The sequence below is a fragment of the Zonotrichia albicollis genome, chromosome 7 (assembly GCF_047830755.1).
Source record: "Zonotrichia albicollis isolate bZonAlb1 chromosome 7, bZonAlb1.hap1, whole genome shotgun sequence".
Lineage (NCBI taxonomy): Eukaryota > Metazoa > Chordata > Aves > Passeriformes > Passerellidae > Zonotrichia > Zonotrichia albicollis.
In genome coordinates this window covers 48,708,188-48,727,555 of record NC_133825.1, presented here as the reverse complement: position 1 = coordinate 48,727,555, position 19,368 = coordinate 48,708,188, and the positions used below count along the sequence as shown (strand labels likewise).

The window sequence follows — 19,368 nt, the reverse complement described above, 5'->3', positions numbered from 1 at the left end:
CCACATGATAAAAAACAGACAAAAAAAATCCAACCTAAATAAAAAAAAATCATATTATTTTATCAGTTTTGAGGTTTGGAGTTTTAGGGTCTTTTCCAACCTGAACAATTCCAGTTCCAGCTGCTCTGCTGCAGAACCATCCCCAGCTCCTCACACACCACATCAACAGAGGATTTGAAATCAGGTCTAAAAACTGCACACAACTTTGATGTCCAGGCTGAATTTTCTCTGTTTCTGCATTTCAGAAGTCCCCAGCCTCGAAGACAAATTATCTGTAAAAAGTCCTAAAAATTCTGTCTGCAAACCACATCAATCAGAGGATGAACCTTAGAAATGAACTCATAAGACAGCAGCAATTATTCTTATGCATTCTTAAAAAACCAAAAAACCACACAAGCACCAAACTGTTTACAAGTTTAATGACTTCAGAACCTGCACTTTTCAATACAAATTGAATTTTTTTAAAAAAACTTATTAAAATTTAGCATAATACTTCTGCTAATACAACTGGTTTTTTTTTTAAAGAATATTTACAGAACTCCAACGAAAAATAAAATTTAAGCATAGGAAAATTTCAGCAGAAAATAGGTTTAGCTTCCTGATTGTTGTACTGATCAACAGGAAAAAGGGCAGAAACACTGGTAAACAAAATGGAATTTATGTTTGCAGCTTTGCACAAGCACCCCATGGTTTAGGAACCACCACATATTGGCAAAGCTATAAGGAAATATCTACTGTCTATCTGTAGGCACATTAAGAAATATATTTTGCAAAGCAACCATGGAATTACCAAAAGTCTTAGCTTAAAATCAGAGTGCAAATCAATTCACATTAAAAAATCCTGTAATTGGAATTACTGAATTGATTTAAAAACTGGTTCTGGGACTCTTAGGCTATTTCCTTGTTCTTGTGCTGGATCTTGTCCTCCTCTCCATCCCTGCAGTGCTCTGAGCTGCCCTTGCATCCTCTTCTCCAGGTTTACTTTTGTTTCTTCTTCCTCTTTGGAGAGACCCATTTTCATCATTCCCTATTTGCACAAGGAACAAAAATGTCAATTTGTATCATCCATCAAACATTCCCCACAAAATTCCATCTTCACCTCCATTGTTTGGCAAAGAATTGTCCCCAATGACAACAGTGCAAAGATGACAGCTCTGAATTCAACAAACCAGATACCAACCCCACACTTTGCACATCCAATATCCTTCAGTTGGATCCCTGAGGAGTCACAGCTATTTCTGAAAGTAGGTTAACATTAATGAGAGCACCAAAACCAATTAGCTGCCATTTTAGCTAAAATTCCTTCCACTGATATGTGAAACTAAAACAGAACCAACACCAAAGTCCTGCAAAAATAAAAACAGGGCAAGTGTTATGGCAGCAATTCCTTGCTGTAGCACTACAGAGCTGCTGCCATTTCTCCTTCAAGGCACTCATTTGATCATATTTTCTAATTGGGAGTTTTTAGGTTAAGCTGAAAACTCCAGGGCATATTTTAGGTGGCAGCTGGACAGGGCAGGGACAGGGCAGGGACTGTCCCTGCTCAGGCTGGGCCCAGTTTGGGTCCCTCAGCTCAGGAGGGGCTGGGCAGTGAGCAGGGAAGGGACAGTGTCCAGTTTTCGGCTGTTTGGAGGGCCTGGAAAGGCCCGGGGTGGCCTTGGGACAGCCCAGGACGAGAAGAGGCTTCAGTTCTTTTCTTGGTCTCGGTGTTTATTAATTGTTTATCTAAAAGATTTTCTCTCGGCCCGACAGAGCTCTGCTCAGCAGCCAGCCATGAGCACACTGTGCTGTCCTCTGGACAGTCACCTATCTTTATACCCATGGTTACGTGTACAATATTTATCATTTTTCCCCAATACCTTTTATTCTTATTGTCCGGTGCACTTTTAGTAATGACCAATCCCAAAGTGCCACCATCACCACAGAAGATGGAGGAGAAGAAGAAGAAGAAGAAGGACAGGACACGCCCCAATTCCTCCATCTTACTTCTCTAAACCCCCCTGTACAGAAATCCTAAACCCTGTGTCTCACTCTCTAATTAACTGATCCCTTCACCATTCACCCCAGTGAAACCCTCCTATCCTCATACAGGTGTCGTCTCCTGTGTAGGATCAAAGTCCAGCCACCAGACACTTCTGGAATATTCCAGGACTCCCGAGCCCCCCAAGGGTGGTCTCGGTGACACCTCAGTCCTGAGGTGCTGAGATCCCACAGGAATGGGGCTGGGAGAGCCCCAGGAGCAGCTGAGGGAGCTGGGAGCTTTTCCATCACAAACTCAGCCAAGCTTACAGAGAAAGACAAGCCTTGCCTCACCTGGTTTCAGTTTCTTGGCTGGCACATCCTCTGCTGGCTGCTGGCGCCTCCTCCTGCCAGAGGTGGGAGCTGCCTGGGGAGCAGGGGCGCCCTCCTGGCCCTGTCCTGGCTGATCCTCTCCAGAACCAGTGGGAGCTGCACTCAAATGCTGAGCTCCCAGAGCGCTGCCATTGCCTGCCAAGTCACTGCTTCTGTGGGGAGCAGCAGGAGCAGCTGCCTCTGACACCTCCACCTTCCTCCTGTTGCCTCTCAGCTGCCTTGTTCTCCCCTGGCATGGGTCATCTTCTGCAGATGCATCTTCACTTTCTTGAAGAGCCCTCTTCTGAGCTCTGCCTCTGGGCAGGTTGGGTTTTCCCCTGAGAGAAGTGGAAATTGTTTCTTCAGAAGTGGAAGAAGTTGTTTTCTTCCTGCTCACTCTTGATGGATTTTCTTTTGCAGGTGGAGCTATGTCTAAAACTTTACTTTTTTCTTCAGGAATTCTGTCCTTACCATCTTCTGGCAAACCCTGCAGTGAGGTGGGAGTAGGAGGCAGTGGAGTGGCTGCTTGCCTCGAGCTCTCTTTTACAAGCTCTGTATTTTCTTGGGAAGAACTGTCCAAACTCTGTTTAACTTCCCTACTGTTATTTTTCCTACCACTTTGTTTTGACAGGACCTGGTTTCCCTGAACAGAACTCTTGGCTTCTACCAAGGGGGCAATTTCCTTCCTCCTGCTTCTTCTCAGTGGATTTTCCTTTCCAGATGGATCACAAGTTTCTAAGGGAACATCCTGCTCTTCTTTGGGAGCTGCTTCTCCATCACCTGCGGGCAACCTGCGCTTCCCTCGCAGAGAGATGGAATTGCTTGTGTGTGATGCCAGAGCAGCTTCTTTCCTTCTGCCCCTTCCTGGTGCCTTCTCCTTGGCACAGGACCCTGCTTCCAAAGGCACACTTTGGTCTTCCTGAGTACCTTCACCTTGAGTCTCTGACAAGGCACGAGGAGTTGCACTACCTGCCTCTGCTGCTGGATCCGTCTTTTTCCTTCTGTCCCTTGCTGGTGCATTCAGAGTTTTCTTGCCCAGAGCTGGATTTTGCTCCTCTCTCAGTGGCACCTGTTTGGCAGTGCCCTGCAGGAGCAGCCCCTGCCTGGCTCTGACTGAGGGGGATGTGCTGGCTGAGGCTGCGGCCGCCCTGCGGCTCCGGCCCCGCCTCGGGGCCGTGTCCTGTGCTCCCAGCGCTGATCCTGCCTCAGCTTGCCTGGCATCTGCACTTGATGCTGCTTTTTCCACAAAGGCAGGACTAGCTTTCTGTGGGATGGAATCATGTTGTTTTCTCCTGCTCCTCCTTCCCAGTGAAGGAGGAATTTCGGAACTCTCACATGGATTATCTTTGTCAGTCACCCCTTCATCACTCTCAGGTAAACTTTTTCCTTCAATTGCTTTGGAACTGCTTTCTTCAAGCTGAAAATTAACTTTTTTACCTCTTCCTCTTCTAGGCAGCACTGCATTATTTTGTGCTGGATTGCCCTGCAGGGTTTCAGTTTGCTTTGCTTTAAGGATTCCCCGTTCGTTCCTGGTCCTCCTGTGAGTGCCCAGAGCAGGACTGGCCCTGTCAGCAGCACCTGGGCTGGGCTGCCCCTCCCTGCCCGGGGCTGCACTGCCACACACAGGGCCCACAGCATCCTGCAGACAACACTCAGCCACTTCTGACTCACATTTGGGAGCAATTGGTTTTAGGCCGTTCACATTTTCAGGAAATTCCTCAGTTTTTTGCTCCAAAGAGTCTTTTTTGCCTCTCCTGGTTCTAGCCCTGTTTGCTTCCACGTTCTGAGCACTGGCTGGCATTTGGTTTGTCTCTGCAGAAGGTGACTCTGCCTTTAATCTTCGAGCTGCCTCTGTTGTATTTTCCTGAGCATTTCCTGTTTCATATCCCTGAGATCCTTTCAGCTTATTTTTCACATGGGATTGTGCTTCAGCATCAGTTTCACTTGATGTTTCCTCAGTTTTCTGAATGTTTTGTGTATTTTCAAGTGCGACCCCAGCAGTGTCTACTTTGATTTCAGCTGAGTGCTTTCTGTTTCTTGTACTTCTAAGAGACTTCACTCTTCTCTCTGTTGCCTCTAGTTCAAGTTGAGTGCCATTTTCAGATTCTTGTGCTGTGACAGCCTCAGGAGCTTTGTCCCAAGCCTGCTCCTGTTTTTGTGAAACCTTTGGGGAGGGGTCTTTACGAAGCTTCCTGCTTGTTCCATGAGGGTCTCCTGGAGAAGCTGCTTTCCCTTGGTCATTCCTTGCCCGTGTCCCTCTCCTTGGAGCAATCCCTGGTTCTGTGTTCCCCATTCCTCTGTGCCTCCTCCTCGGTGACAGGAGCCCTTCCCCACTGTCCTCAGCTTTGCTCTCAGGGTTATTCAAACCTGTCTGCAGCTGCCACATTTCACTCTGAGCCTTTCCAGTTCCTGTCTTGGTGCCTGGGTCACCTTCAGCCTCACTGGTGCCACCCTCCTGCAAACTCTGTTTGGTATCTGCAGGTGCTTTTTGTAGCACTGAGGAATCTTCCACACACGACTCCAGGTGTTCATTTGGAGGTTTTAACTCCTTCAGCTCTTTCCTTTTACCTCTCCCTGCTCTCTGAACAGCTCCAGGTGGTTCCACAGATGAAACAACATCAATCCCTTCCTGATCAGGGCACTTGGGAACAACTCCTTGTAAGCAAGGCCTTGTCCTCCTTGCTCTTCCCTTGTTTCCAGGTGTGATCACTCCCATCTCCTCCTGGCTGTCAGGGCTTGGCACCTCCTTGGAGCTGCCACCATTTCCAGCCCTCCTGGCCCTTCTGCCTCTCTGGGCAGGCTGCTCTTCCCCAGCTGAGTCCTTCTCTTGGCAATCTGCACCTGGGCAAACTTCTCCTTTCTCTTCTAGAGCAGGGCAAAGAGCACAAACAAAAATTAGACATTCCTGTGCCACATCAAAGGATCTGTGTATTCCCATTGCCTTTGCAGAAGCATCTTGCTCAAACAAATCATACAATAAATAAAGAAATATTTAACCTAGATTAAAGGCCAGGCTTCTGACTGAAGTTGTTTAATTTATATGAATAGGTCAAAGGGAAAAAAATATCTGGGCTCACTGAGAGAGGTTTGAACAACATTTGAATTTCATGGTAACATTCATGGTTTTATATATTCATTATTCCTCTAAGCAAAATATTTGTCCTTACCATGTTTATGACTGGAATTAGAACCAGGAGGTGAAATTTCTCCCTGAGAATCCATAGCATTTACTGATCTGACCTAAAGGAATAAAAAAAACCCAATAAATGTGTGTCTGACAGGACAAGAACTTGGAGCCAACCAATACCAGATGAATGTACAGCAGTGTTTATAAAAATGCTTGTGAAACCCTTTTCTTTACAAATTAAATCAATTAGTCTTATAAATGCATCCATTTATCTGATATAAACCCACAAAGATAACAAATTCCATTCTTGCCATCTCAAGTGAAAGACTGCACTGTGGAGAGGCTGAGAAGTGCCTGAATCAGTGCTCAAAGGGAATTTGGGGTATTGAAGATTTGAGTGTTCTGTATTGTTTTATTGTAGTTCTGAGCCCAGGGGTACTCAGCATTTCACCTATGGAATGTGAGAATTAAAATAATTTTTTCAGGAAATGATAGTGGCAGTGATGCCAGCACATCTGCACTGAAGATCAAGATTCTTCTCCCAATAAAAAGCAGCAGCAGAACAAACCAGGCTGGGCACAGACATCACCAACCCTGACCCACTGACTGCAGAACTTCCCTTCTGCCTGCAATGGTCAGTGTGGAATGGTGAATGAGATGCTGGGAATGTCACTTTTATATTCACCTTAGCACTTTAATATGAAGCCTGTTTTTAATGATCCTTAAACACCCTTAAAACACTCATTTGTGACAGGTCCTTTCAAATAAATGCACTTTAACACACACAAATGCAGCTGTCCCTATAAAATGTTGCAAGATAGAAAGTATCATACTAGGAAGCCTAAATTCATTTCAACCACAAGTTTCAAAATCTAAAATATTTCATTAAATAAATAAATTTGATAAAAAAATTGATTAAATAAAACATCCTTTCCAAAAGCTGAAGTATTTTACCTTCATTTCCTCGGGGGTACCAAACATTTCACTCACACCAGCATAGTCCACTTCAGAATCAGATTTCTGCCTGGGCTCTGCCAGGAGCCTCTGCAGCCCCACAAAATCCTCCACTGGCTGATGTTTCTCTTTAGGAGACTTCATCAGTCTCTGAATGCCAAAGGTGTTTTCCACAGGCTGTGCCTTCTCCTTTGGTGTGTGGAACAGGCGGCTGATGCCAACCATGTCCTGCAGGGGCTGCGATCTCAGCTTTGGGCTCCTCCTGCCTGCACTCCCAGCTGCCACAGCTTTCACTGCTCCCCTGCTCTCTGCTGGAGTCTCCAGCAACCTTTTCAGGGCAATTCCATCTGTGACTGCTTCCAGCTCTTGCTGAGGGGTGCTCAGGAGCTGCTTGATTCCTGCCAGCTCCTCCCGTGGCTCTGCCTTCCGCCGTGGGGTCCTCAGCAGGTGCCTGAGGCCTGACAGAGCCTCCACAGGCTCCACCTTCTGCTTCGGGGTTTTCAGGAGGTGCTTGATGTCTGGCAGAACCTCTGCAGGCTCCAACTTCTGCTTTGGGGTTTTCAGGAGGTGCTTGATGTCTGGCAGAACCTCTGCAGGCTGCAGTTTCTGCTTTGGGGTCTTCATGAGATGCTTGATGCCTGAAAGAACCTCTGCAGGCTCCAATTTCTGATCTGGGGTTTTCAAGAGTTCCTTGGTGCCTGACAAAACCTCTACAGGTTCCAACTTCTCATCCGGGGTCTTCAAGAGTTGTTTGATGCCTGACAGAACCTCTACAGGCTCCAACTTCTGCTTTGGGGTCTTCAAGAGTTGTTTGATGCCTGACAGAACCTCTACAGGCTCCAACTTCTCATCCGGGGTCTTCAAGAGCTGTTTGATGCCTGACAGAACCTCTGTAGGCTCCAATTTCTGATCTGGGGTCTTCAAGAGCTGTTTGATGCCTGACAGAACCTCTACAGGCTCAGGTTTCTGCCGTGGGGTCTTCATGAGTCTCTTGATACCTGACAAAACCTCTCCTGCTTCTGACCTTTGCTCAGGGGTCCTCAAAATCTTCCTTTTGCTTGACATGACCTCAGCTGGCTCCACTTTCTGCTTTGGAGTCCTCCTTTTCCCTGCTGATCTCCCCAGAGCTGCTGGTTTTGCTGGAGTTACTGCCAGACCATCCCCAGGATCTTTGTGCACAGCTTTTCTCTTTTCAGGAGTTTTTGTGGCAGTTTCATCACACACAGATGGAGATGACTCCTCTCCCAGAAGGTGGAATATGCCTGGGCTCTCCTGCTTCTGCTCTGAAGCATCTGAATTATTTAATGGTGACACCAGCATCTCTCCTGAAATAAGCAGTAGGCTTCATGTCATTTGGAAAATAAATTAAGCAGAAAATCCAAGCATTTTAATTGCTGTATAGTAAAAAAAAATCCAATTCAAATTCAAATAAACCCTTCTAGAAATCAAAATCCAAACAGTGCATTGGGCATTCAGTGTCTAATGGCTCATCAGCAGCCTGAAGTTCCACACTAAACACAATGAATAATAAAATATCCTACTCAGAAACTAACTGGAACTACATTTTAAAACCTGATAAATCTCAATGGCTCCTCTCAGGGGTTGCTGGATGCTTCACCTCAGTTAAGTCTGCCTAACCTAGAATATATCTCAATATTCTTTTTTTAAAATACCAAACCTACCAGACTCCTCAGGAGTGTGCAAGTCAGAGATGTCCCCTGCAGCCCACGGGGGTGTGACATCAGCACTCTGAGCAGCAGCCAAAGGAAATGCTCGTCCTCCCTGAGCTTTTGGGGTTTGGAACATTTCAGGCACCCCTAGAAATGACATTTGGGGAAATGAGCAGAGGTTTTGACAAAAGAACTGCACAGCAGGCAGATGAAGCAACACTTTGAGATCTCACCTGTGAAACTTTCATCCATGTCCATGTTCAGCTTCAGCCTGGGATTTTTCACCACTTTGGGGACGTGTCCAGCTGACCTGACTGTGGTGGAATAGGCTCTGCCTACAACTATGGTGGCAGGTGACTCTGCATGACCTGTGCTGAAGTGACCTTTTATTTTCCTCTCTGGAGTCTGCAGAGGGAAAAGAAAAAAAAAACAAAACCAAACCAAACAGTTATTGAAGAAACACTGATGGTGGAAGAGGTGGCCAAGCTCCTTCCATAATTTTCCATCACTCATGGGTAACTGGGAGGTGCCAGAGGCTGCAGGGTGAGGGCTGAAGGTCCAGCCAGCCTGAGTTTATTTAGGAAAGGCAGGTCCTGCCTGATTTTTAGGATCAGAGCTTGGATTCCAAGATCTTTGAGGTCTTTTCCAACCCTGTTAATTCTGGGATTATTTCTGTGCCAATCTCCATTTCCCACATGCTGTGGGAGACATCGACTCCCATTTTCTATCACACCAAGGGCTCAGCCAAAATCCACCCAAGCTGTTTGGTGGGTATGCAAGAAAATAAAACAAAGCAACACAAGAAAGACAGGGATACCTTGGGTGGGTGGTTTAATCTCTTCAGGGCTCTTCCTTTATGGACAGTTCTTTTAGCAGTCTTTGGCTGTGCTCTTGCAACTCCCAGTTTTACCACTTCTGCCCAAGATTTTGCAACTAGAAGAAAAGGAGAAAGAACCAATTGAACTCTCAGCTGTGTAAATAGAAGTTCACAATTATTTTTTTTTTATGATTCCAACACATTTTCTGCAGTCTGGCAGAGGAAATTGGTTGTTATTATCTGGTAACAGCTGAAGTGCTCTCTGAAATATTCTCAATTTGAAAACCCAATTTCAGCTGAAGTTGAAGGAGACTCCAAGTTCCCAGTGAGGTTTCCACACCAAAGCAATGAGCTTCACACAAACACAGCTCAGATCCTACAGCTGAACAGACCCAGTTCCTTTTGGAAGGAACTCATTTTTCCCAACAGGAACTTGCCATGAGCTTTTCAGCCTCGTTCATTATAGATGAGCTTTACTCTGCTGAGATTTAACAGAAGAGAAATTGTTTCTAAGTGAAGTTTCTTTTCCATCTTCCTGAGGAATTTCAGTTATTTAGCCTGAATTTAGATCTACACAGCCTTCCCATCATTTTTCTTGTATCACTTTCTCCTGGTGACACACTCCCAAAATTCCCACAGCAAGGTTCTGTTCATCTCAGCACCATTCTGTACCCAGCAGAGGGAGCAGCCAGTTACAGCTGTGCAATCAATGGAGCTGGAAGGTGTTGGACACCTGCCTGGTTCACTTCAGGAAAAAAAGCTATCAGAGCAAAGGGATCATATAAAAAAAAAGACTTTTTAAAACAGATAAAAAGGGGAATGCTGCTCCTTTCCCATCCAAGAAAAGGATGCTGTTATTCTCCTGTCAGAATTGCTATGTCAGTCTGTAAATAAAAAGAACTGACATTGCCAGGATGTGCTGGATGCAGGGGAAATGCCAAGCACCCAGGAAATTCCCTGAAAAAGCTCTGGGATCAGTTTTACTTTGGAGCTGAAATTTTTAAGAGCTGTGATGTTCTTTTCATATTACAGCAGGAATTGCTGCAGTGATATTAAAAAGCACAATACAGAGTGGTGAGAAATGGAATGCCACTGGTATTTGTCAAGAGCTCTGCTGCCATTAAAATGGACAGAATAATAAAGTAATAAAAATTCCTGGGTGAATGGGGAATTGGGCTTTGTCAAACTGATTTAACTGATGAAAACAGGTGACAAATACACCCTGCTTCAAAGTTTATTCAAAAGTCAAAACCTGAAGAACCAGAACTCCCCTATTACAGTTTCCAGTGCTGTCAGAACTATTTCCAATCAGGGCTCAACACTGGGAATTCTGAGGATTTGAAAATAACACCCAGTTATGATCCTAGTTTTTATTTCTATCACTTAAGTACCACTTGGAGCAGTTAAATACAGCCCAGTTCCTGGGCTAAGTTTGTGAGCCTTGTATAAAAAGAAGGCACAAAATAACCAAAGTGAAGCTGCATTGCTATGAAAGGTGAAGTTTCTCAAAACCAAAGTGATGTGATAAACATGGTTTAGTTTAACTCTACTTGAACCTGACAGATTTTAAAGATCATGACTATAACCTTGCAAAGAGAATGTTAATTTTAAAACTTCTGAACATTAATATTTGTCTTTAAATGAATTTATAGATGCTTTAATAAATCTGCTTTATGAATGAGAAAATGCAACACTTCCATTAAGGCCAGCAGATTTCACAAGATTCCCCAATTACCTGGTGGTGTCTGCATAACAAAACAAGTCATTCCCAGTGTGGTTCCTGTGTGTGAATATTCAAAATTAACTATTGAAACCAACCTACTAAGTTGGCACTGGAGGCACCGCTCCTCCTCTTGGCACTGATGGCAGCCACAGCCCCACCCCTGCTCCTCCTGGCAGAGCCCTTTGGGCACAGCTGGGCACCTCTGGCAGAGCTGGCAGTGCCATCCTGGGCAGCAGCAGCAGATCTGGGGCTCCTCCCCTGGGCACCACTCTCCCCCTCAGGATCCTCCTCTGTGGTTGGGCAGGGAGTGGGGGGCTGGGAGATGGAGAATGGGGAGCCCACAGGGGCTCTGGGGGCTGGCACAGGGCCTGAGGCACCCAGGGGATGCTGGGCTGGGCAAGCTGTGGGTGACGACTTCTCTTCCTAGGAAAAAAATAAAGAGTAAATTAAGAATTTTTCCTTCTTTTTAATGAAGTGATCAGTGCAGGCAAACCCTGCCTGAGATTTGGATTTTACTTTTTCAGGAATGACAAATGATTCCTAAACTGTTGATCAAGTGTGGACTAAGTTAGGCAGGAGGGTTTACCTTACTTTTGATCCTCATCCTTTCCCATCCTTACCCTTCATCCATCCTCAGCCACCAACTACATCTTTTTATGTCTATTTTAGTTTCAGATTGATTGATTTTAAACTTTTAGCCTGATTTTTCCTTGTGTGTTTTACCCATCCACAAAGTAGCAGAGTGACCTTGGTTGTACTTTCACTTTCTAATAAATCTGTTTTAGCTGATGATTCTTTGAGCATCCCCAAACACTCATGAGTGACACCAGCACGCACCACACAAGGGTTACTACTAATTTTGAATTAATAAATACATATATAATAGAATCTCTAAATTCTGATGACAGTAATGGACTCAGCAGCTTGATTACTCTGAACATTTACCTGATCTAACAAGAGCTTCAAGCTCTGAGCCTTTTTGAGCACAGCCCGAGGAGAGGTTCCATGGGGGAAGCTCCTCCTGGCAGGGAGGGCTCCTCTCTTCAGGGGAGAGTTGGGAGGCAAACTTTTATCAAAGAGTTCTGGGCTCAGATGGCCACCAAAGGACACTCTCTTCCTTTTGCCCAAAGTCTGAGGGAGCATTTCACCACTTTTCCTCTTCTGAGAGATTCTTTTTGTCTTGCCTGAAAAGAACAATTGAAATGATTTTTAGATATCCAAGAATGCAAGGCAGCATTTTAACCTTTCCTTGTGCATTTCAAAGTTGGAAACAAAACCTAGAGAAACTTACCTTAAAGGGAAATAGATTAAATCCAGGATATTTTATACATACTGGGTATTGTTAAGGTCAGATGTAACTCCATGATATTTTACAATTAGTGTCAGTAATTGGTTGTACATTTTACCCAAGTAGGAGAATGCTACAGAATTTCTCTCATACAAAAACCAAGCAGGGAATCCAGTGTATTTACCTGAGTCTCCTCCATGCAAGAGGCCCAAAGTTTTGGGTTCTGAGCCAGGCTCAGTGTCTCCCAGCTCAGCACTTCCAGGAGATCTCTTGCCTGATGCTCTCTGAGCTCCTGCAGCACTGGTGGCTTCCAAACCCTGCTGTTGGTGACTCCTGTCCATGGCCAGCTCTGCTGGAGCTGCCCAGGCCTTTCTGCCTGAGCTGTGCTGCTCCTGAGCAGGGTCTGTCTCCAGTGCTGTTCCAGCCAGCCCTCCAGAGCTCCTCTGCCTCCCCCTTTTCCTCCCAGGTGTCTGACCAGCAGGAGATGCCAACATCCCCTCTGCAGCCAATGCCTCTGAATGGGCACTTTTGCCCAAGAATTCTTTACTTTCCCTGCTGCTTCTTCTGGGACTCTTGGAATCAGAGAGGGGGGCAGGGGTTTCACAATATCCCACCTCTGAGTTCTCCAAGTTTGCCTGATCCCAGATTTCTTTCAGCACCTCCTGGGCAGGTTTTCCTGGTGTTTGTTGTTTGCTGTTGCGTCTTTGCTTGAAGCTTTTCTCCTCTGGCAAAGGCAGCTGTGTGTCCTCAATTGTGCACGCTGCAGCTGGCATCTCTGCAAGGGGCTCCAGCTTCAGTGCCCCATGCCCTGGGGTGCCAGGGGTGCCAGGGGTGCCTGCAGAGCGAGGGCTCCTCCTGGTGGCCGTGGGTGTGCCCAGCACGGCCGGAATTGCAGCAGCCCTCTGAAGGGGGCACTCAAACCTCTCGATTGAGCACTGCTCCAGCAGCACCAGCGAGCTGCTCTGCCTCTCCCTGCTGGGCCTGGGGGTAACTGCAGCACCTCTGCAACTGCCTGGTGTGTTCAATCCCTTGGGATCCTGCAATGCACCCTGGCTGCTCTCTGCTGACACCTCCTGTGAAACAGGACCTTGAGGGCTCCTGGTAAAACTCCTCCTGGCAGCTCTCCCCCCAGCTGACAGCTGCTTAAAACCTGGGCTGTTTTCTTCTTCTCTTCTCACAATTACACATTTTTCAATATTTTCCATCCTGCCTGATTCCCTTCTTTTAGCCAGGCTGCCCAGATCAAAAGGGCAACTCTGGGATGGAATGGGAGCACTCCCAGCGTCTCCTTTTGCAGCTTGCTGAGAGGAACTTCTCCTCTGCAGAGATTTTTCCACTTTCAGCTCATTTTTCACTTTTTCATAGAGTTTACTAAAGGGAGACATTTCATTTTGTTTTTTAAGAACATGATGTATTCTCTGTGAAGATTTGGGTGTTTGGAGTTTGACAGGGAAAGCTTCAGGAAGATTTTTCTCTGGAGTTTGTTTCTCTTCATTGGCATTTTTTTCTTCACACTCAGCATTTGCTTTGCTTTCTTTGTAGATAAACAAAAACACAGACAACAGAGTTACTTTAAAATTGCAGAACTACAAATGAAAGTTCCATCAATACAGATTGAAAATTCCTTATTTTCCCTCCCAAGGGGGAAGATCCAGGTCAGCAAAGACTTTCCCTGTCAGCCAGGATCTTGTTACAGAGCTTGCAAGGGTTTTTCAGGGTGAAGAGAGAGGTGAGAATGTTGACCTCATGTTCAGAAGGCTTGATTTATTATTTTATGATGTATATTACATTATTACTATGCTAAAAGGAATAGAAGGAAAATTCTCAGAAACTAGCTAAGCTAAGAATAGAAAAAGAATGAATAACAAAGGGCTATAATAAATAAATAAAGCACAGAGTGAGACCCAGCTCTGCTGTGAGTGGTCAGTAAATCCAAACACAATCCCAGATCCACCTGTGGCACCCCCCAGCAGCAAACAACCATTGGTTACATTTTGTTGCTGAGGCCACAAAAAAAATCCTAAAGAAAGGATTTTTATGAAAAGATGTTGGTGACAGGATCTACTGAAATGGAACACCTGGAAGCAGCTGGGGCTTTTTGCATTGGGACAAAAAAATCAGTCAGAAATGATAATAAAGAGCCTTCTCTGAAAATCAGGATTATTTAAGACAAGAAGGGTGGGAAGGTGAAATCCTGGCATTTAAGCAGTCTATGGGTTACAATTACCCAGAATTAGCAGCTCTGGATTTTTCTGGTTCTACAGGAAACAGTTCCTGTAAACATTTCAATATCTACTGTGTACCTTCAAATTATACTTTTTCAATTTTTCATCAGGAAAGAATGCATGAGATAATGCCATATTGGCTAAGAAAAACAGTGTAGCTGTAGGTCAGCAGAGCAGTTCAAGTTCAATTTGAATGTCCAAGGTGAATTCACAGTATTTAAACATGATGAGATAATGACTGACACCACAAGGTGCTCTCAGATTGGAAAAGTCATTTTTTAAAATGCCTTTTCTCCCCTCTTTTAACTGTGGTTTCATTCTAATGCCAACAATAAATGCAAAAGCAAACAAAGCCCTGATGAAACAGGCACCAACCTGAAGCATCAACACTTTTAGCTCCTGGAGGTTGTTTGGGTAATGATTCCACTTCTGCCACCTGCTGAACATGAAGAACCTGTAAATTTGTACAACATTACAGCAGAGCAACAAATATTTCATACTTCAGCTTTCAATTCTACATTGAAATAAACTATTTATAGGAGAATATGCACTGTCCTTAAACAAGCTTTAAAGTATTCAAATTGAATCCTTGAACTTTTCAATATTTAACATTGGCCAATACATTTGAGGCCCTAGATGGGAAAAGTTCATGTTGTTTTAATGTTGTTTTATCACTTAAATTCTGAGCTGTCAAATAAGAATGAAAACACTTGAACCTCCCCTTACCAAACCCAGTGGCAGATTTATAGCTCTGTCTTAGTAACACCATGAATTATTAATTATCTATTACCAAACAGTGACAAATTTCTGACTAAAATTTACTAAATTTTTCAAAGAACTTAGAAAGAGTTGATTTGTATTTGAAGACAGAAGGGCAGTTCAGGGCTGAAAGTTACTTTTAATAAGAAAAGCGTAATTTCTTTTAATAAGAAAACAGAACAAGAAGATATAAAATCATGTCACTACTACCAATATGTGTGTAAAGAAAAAAACCACAGCCCAAAGTTACCTGCAGAGTTTCATCTTTTGGAGACCTGGAACGTTTCCTTTTCGGTGTTGATTGCAGAGGATATTCAAACCTGAACAAATATTTTCAAACACCATATTTTGTCAAATAACTGATGACTCAATTCTGATTATTAAGAGGAATGACCTAGGAATGTTGCCCCCTCCCAATAGGGCATACATCTCCATTTGAAAGGCTTTAGCAATTTTAAATTTCACCCTAAAACAAAATAAGAATGATGTCTCTAAACAATTCTATCTTCACTGATTTAGCTTCATGCAATAGAAGTGATAAAAAGCTGACTTCAGCAATCCTGCCTTCTGATGAAGCCCAATATTACAGAGACCTGATGAGGCCTTCAGGTGAGAGAAGTGGATGAGAATCCTGGCTGATGATCAGAAGGCTGGATTTACTGATAGATGATATATAACACATTATTACTATACTAAAAAGAATAAAGAGAAGTTGCAGAGGTTGCTAACTTAAGAATAGCATAGAAAAGAATGAATAACAAAGTTCTGTGTCTGTGTTTGCTCCTGTGATTGGCCTTTAATTGTAAACACAGAACATGAGCCAAACACAGGGGCACCTGCTGCATTTCACAGCAGCCCATAACCATTGCTTATGAAGCCTCAGCTTCCCAGAAGATGAACAAATCTCAAAGATTTTTATGACAAAATGCCTGCGACAGCCCTGTAAGATTTTACAGGGAAATATGAACGAAATTTCAGTATTTCTTATCTAGAATGAAATAAGGGAAGAGGCTGGCACCCACCTGAAGGAGCGATCGATGATGGTCAGCACATCCCCGTGCTTCAGCAGCACCGGCTGCTCAATGCAAGCCCCGTTCAGCTGCGTGGGGTTCACCGAGCTCAGGTTGGTCAGGACTGCCTGAAAAGCAAAGCAAAGCAAAGCAAAGCAAGGCATGAGTGACCTGCAGGGCTGCAGCACTCCAGGCATGCTCAGCACAGCAGCAGCAGCAGCAGCTCACCTCCTTGTTCTCGTTGATCTGGATCCTGCAGTGCTCGTTGGACACCCAGGGCAGCCGCATGCGGATGTCGCATTCCGATTTCCTGGGGGAAACACGGCTTCAGTCCCACACAGACACTGCCACAAGCAGGGCATCACCCAATATTTCAGTTAGCAATGGTACAGCAGCGTGATGTGTCTCGTTTAAAGAGAATTAACTACCAAAGTCTTTTTAAACTGCTATTTAAAAAATAGCAGCTGACACTGCTCCAGCAGCAGAGAACCAGATAAACACCCAAAGTGAAAAAAGCAGATCACAACAAGCTGAGACACAACTACAGCACAGCTGGTGCTGTGGGATTCACTTGCTCCAGAGCTTCCTGAAACTTGTGGAATATTTTCACACAAAATGAGCTGTTAAAGTCACTCTCAGGTTTACATTTCTGACTTGAGACTGCCAACAGGTCACTGGACCTTGGTCTCACCTGCAGAACAATTTCCACCTTCTTAAAAGTTATTAGTGAGTTAAAACATGTTTATAAATGTACACACTTCTCCTTTCTGTCCTTTTCTGAAGCTAATCTCTAATGCTTTTGACTTGCTGTTCATCTTATCACTCATCATCTTTAATCCCTTCCCCTGATTTCCTGTGGCCAGAAACTTAAAATCTATCATTCAATCAAAGTACTTCTGGCAAGGAAAGGCAAAAAGGAGCAATAAAATAAAGTTCAACTTTCTACTCTTACATCAACCCTAGTCCAGTATCACCTTCCCTCCTCTGTACACCATTCTTATATACACGTTTATTTTTGTAAATAAGCATTAAAATACATCATCTGCAGGAAAACACTCATTCTTTCAATGTACGCAAGCAAATTCTCACCTTCCAAATAAACAAGAAGTTGAGGTGAGAGGAAAAACAATTCCATCAGTCCCATTCCTTTTAATGACAACGATGGTTCCATAGCGTGGCATCGTCGAACGTAAGGAACCTTACCTATAAAAAGCACCCAGATTACTCCTCCTAATTATGATTTGCATCTTTATGAGATAAAATTGATGTAAACGTTTATGCTTTATTTTGTACCAGAGATGAGATATTTTCTAATGGACGGCAGAAGAATCTCAGTGCTGCTTATATGTGTTTTTCTGTGTAAAAATCAGGAATATATTTATATAAATTGTCAGGCTAATGTTGGTATTCAGGTGACTTTTGTTACCCATCATAACCTTGGAAAGCTTCAGGAGCAACACAGATTTCGTCCCATAAACGTATGTATATATTTATAGTTATATATATATACAAATGTATAAATATATATACATTTAATGTATAAGTACTATTACCACAATCGATCCTCAAAGGAGCACCTTTATTAACACTCCATTTGAAAGCAGCAAGGTAAAAACAAGGCAATTAAACGCAGTTAAAGAGAGGTTCTCAAGTAATTTTTAGGTAGGTTTCATGCGATAAAACACTGGTTGATAACAAGACACAACTCGGAGGGGAAGCCGGCCGTCCCTCAGGCTTTAGGGCACGCAAACACTCGGGGTCCTGCCCACGGCAGCCACCAGCGCCCACAGGCCAAACGAGCCACACGAGCTGCAGAAGCAGAAACTGATAAGCACGGGCTTCAGGCGGCCACAGGACAGGTAAACACCGGGGGAGAAGAGGGCAACAGCCGCCATGGCATGGGGCCACCATGGGAGGGCAGGTGGTCACCGAAGCGGGGTGTCAGGCAGCCCAAATCCTCCTCGCGGCATCCCCCCAGCCCTACTCCCCTCCCCGCGGGCCCACCCGTACCTGGGTCAGCCGGAGCGCTGGCGGCCGCTGAGGGGCCCCGTGTGGCGGCGTCCAACGCGCGCTCCCGGCACGGCGCGGCGCCGACTGAGCCCTTCCCGCGCGCGCGCGCCGCCCCCGAGCCCTCGCACTGCGCCCCCCCTTCCGCCCCGCTGTATCCCTCCGCCAGGCACCAAAACAGAGCCCCCGGGAACCGGGCAGACGGATGTACTGGGAGCCGCCGCCACCGCTCGCGCCTGCCGGCAGCAGCCATGGCGGCGGAACAGCACCGAGCCCGCCCGGCCGCGACAAGCGGTACCGGACAGAGGGACTCTTTTAGCTTTACCCCGTACCGGATCGGCGGAAGCAGAAACGAACGCACCGAGAGGACCGTTGAACATTCGAAAAGGAGCGCGGTGGCTTCTAATTGGCGGAGGGGGCGGCGCGCGACGCGCCGCGCAGCCAATGGGAAGCGGCGAGGGCGGTTTGAGTTCAAACGGAGGCGCCGCCCCGCGGAGCCGCTCGCGCTTCTGGCGCTGCCCGGGAACCGCGGCGGGAGCAGCCGGTCCCTCACGGCGGGACCGGCACGGAGAAATTAATAGGAGCTGGCATCGCTCCTGTGCTTGTACCTGTGCCTGGATCCATACCTGTGCCCCTTCCTGAACTTGTGCTTGTACCTGTGCCTGGATCTGTACCTGTACCTGTGACCGAACCTGTGCTTGTACCTGACCTGTACCTGTGTCCCCTCCTGAATCTGTGTCCCGATCTGTACCTGTGCCTGGAGCTGTATCTGTGCCCCAACTTGAACCTTTTCCTGAACCTCTATCAGTGACCAAGCCTGTGCTTGTACCTGTGCTTGTATGCGTACGTGAACTTCTACCTTTATCTGAACCTGTACCTGAATTTGAAATTGTGTCTGATTCTGAACCTGTACCTGTATGTGAGCCAATACATGAAGCCGTGCTTGTACCTGCACCTGTGTCTATACCTGTATATGAATCTGTGCCTGTGCCTGAGTCTGTACATGAACCTGTCCCTACACCTGTACCTGCATCTGTACCCAAAAAAATACCTGTGGTCATACCTGTATCTGTAGCTGAACCCTTGTCCATAGCTACACCTGTACCTGCACATGAACAAGTACCTGAACCTTTATCTATATTTGTATGTGAACCTAAACCTGCACCTGAACCTGTCCAGCCCTATCGAGCCCCTCTCTGAGGGAGGGGGACTTGCAAGGAGCTCAGTGGTCCCAAATCTGCACCTCCCCAAATCAATAAAACACACCCAGAATCGCTTTATATCAATTCAGCTTCACTTAGGCTTTATAAAGTGATTTCAGCATCTGCTTGATCAGATTGAAATAGTACTAGCCACAAAAAATACTATTAATCACAAAGGTGAGGGGGAGAAGAATAAAGGGAGCAAGTGAGCAGAAATAAAAGTTAAATTAGTATTTTAAGTCCATTTTAATCCAC

General features: G+C 45.3%; 1 protein-coding gene across 5 annotated transcripts; it reads right to left on the bottom strand.

The window, feature by feature from the left end:
- Nucleotides 1-416: 416 nt before the first annotated feature.
- MKI67 (marker of proliferation Ki-67) lies at nucleotides 417-18,054 on the bottom strand. Of its 5 annotated transcripts, XM_074545408.1 has the most exons (17): nucleotides 17,915-18,054; nucleotides 16,994-17,107; nucleotides 16,133-16,214; nucleotides 15,917-16,032; nucleotides 15,145-15,214; nucleotides 14,511-14,589; nucleotides 12,095-13,444; nucleotides 11,568-11,806; nucleotides 10,718-11,045; nucleotides 8,900-9,015; nucleotides 8,316-8,487; nucleotides 8,095-8,229; nucleotides 6,413-7,737; nucleotides 5,499-5,571; nucleotides 2,453-5,196; nucleotides 2,314-2,386; nucleotides 417-1,027 (listed from the first exon to the last, which is right to left on the bottom strand). In XM_074545408.1, exons 2-17 carry the CDS (start codon nucleotides 17,083-17,085, stop codon nucleotides 894-896), a joined length of 7,128 nt encoding a protein of 2,375 aa, XP_074401509.1. In that variant the 5' UTR covers nucleotides 17,086-17,107; nucleotides 17,915-18,054; the 3' UTR covers nucleotides 417-893. The 5 variants fall into 5 exon arrangements, with proteins under 5 accessions (XP_074401509.1, XP_074401506.1, XP_074401507.1 ...); XM_074545405.1 differs by having other exon boundaries at nucleotides 2,314-5,196; XM_074545406.1 differs by having other exon boundaries at nucleotides 2,314-5,196; nucleotides 14,511-14,574.
- Nucleotides 18,055-19,368: the final 1,314 nt, after the last annotated feature.

What these genes read in the sequence shown, in the direction of transcription:
- MKI67 (XM_074545405.1), bottom strand. Translation starts at nt 17,085, where the DNA reads ATGCCACGCTATGGAACCATCGTTGTCATTAAAAGGAATGGGACTGAT. An exon ending in ATCATCGATCGCTCCTTCAG is followed by an intron (nt 15,215 to 15,916) that starts GTGGGTGCCAGC and finishes ATATTTGTTCAG; the next exon opens with GTTTGAATATCCTCTGCAAT. An exon ending in TAATTCCAGTCATAAACATG is followed by an intron (nt 5,197 to 5,498) that starts GTAAGGACAAAT and finishes GCCCTGCTCTAG; the next exon opens with AAGAGAAAGGAGAAGTTTGC.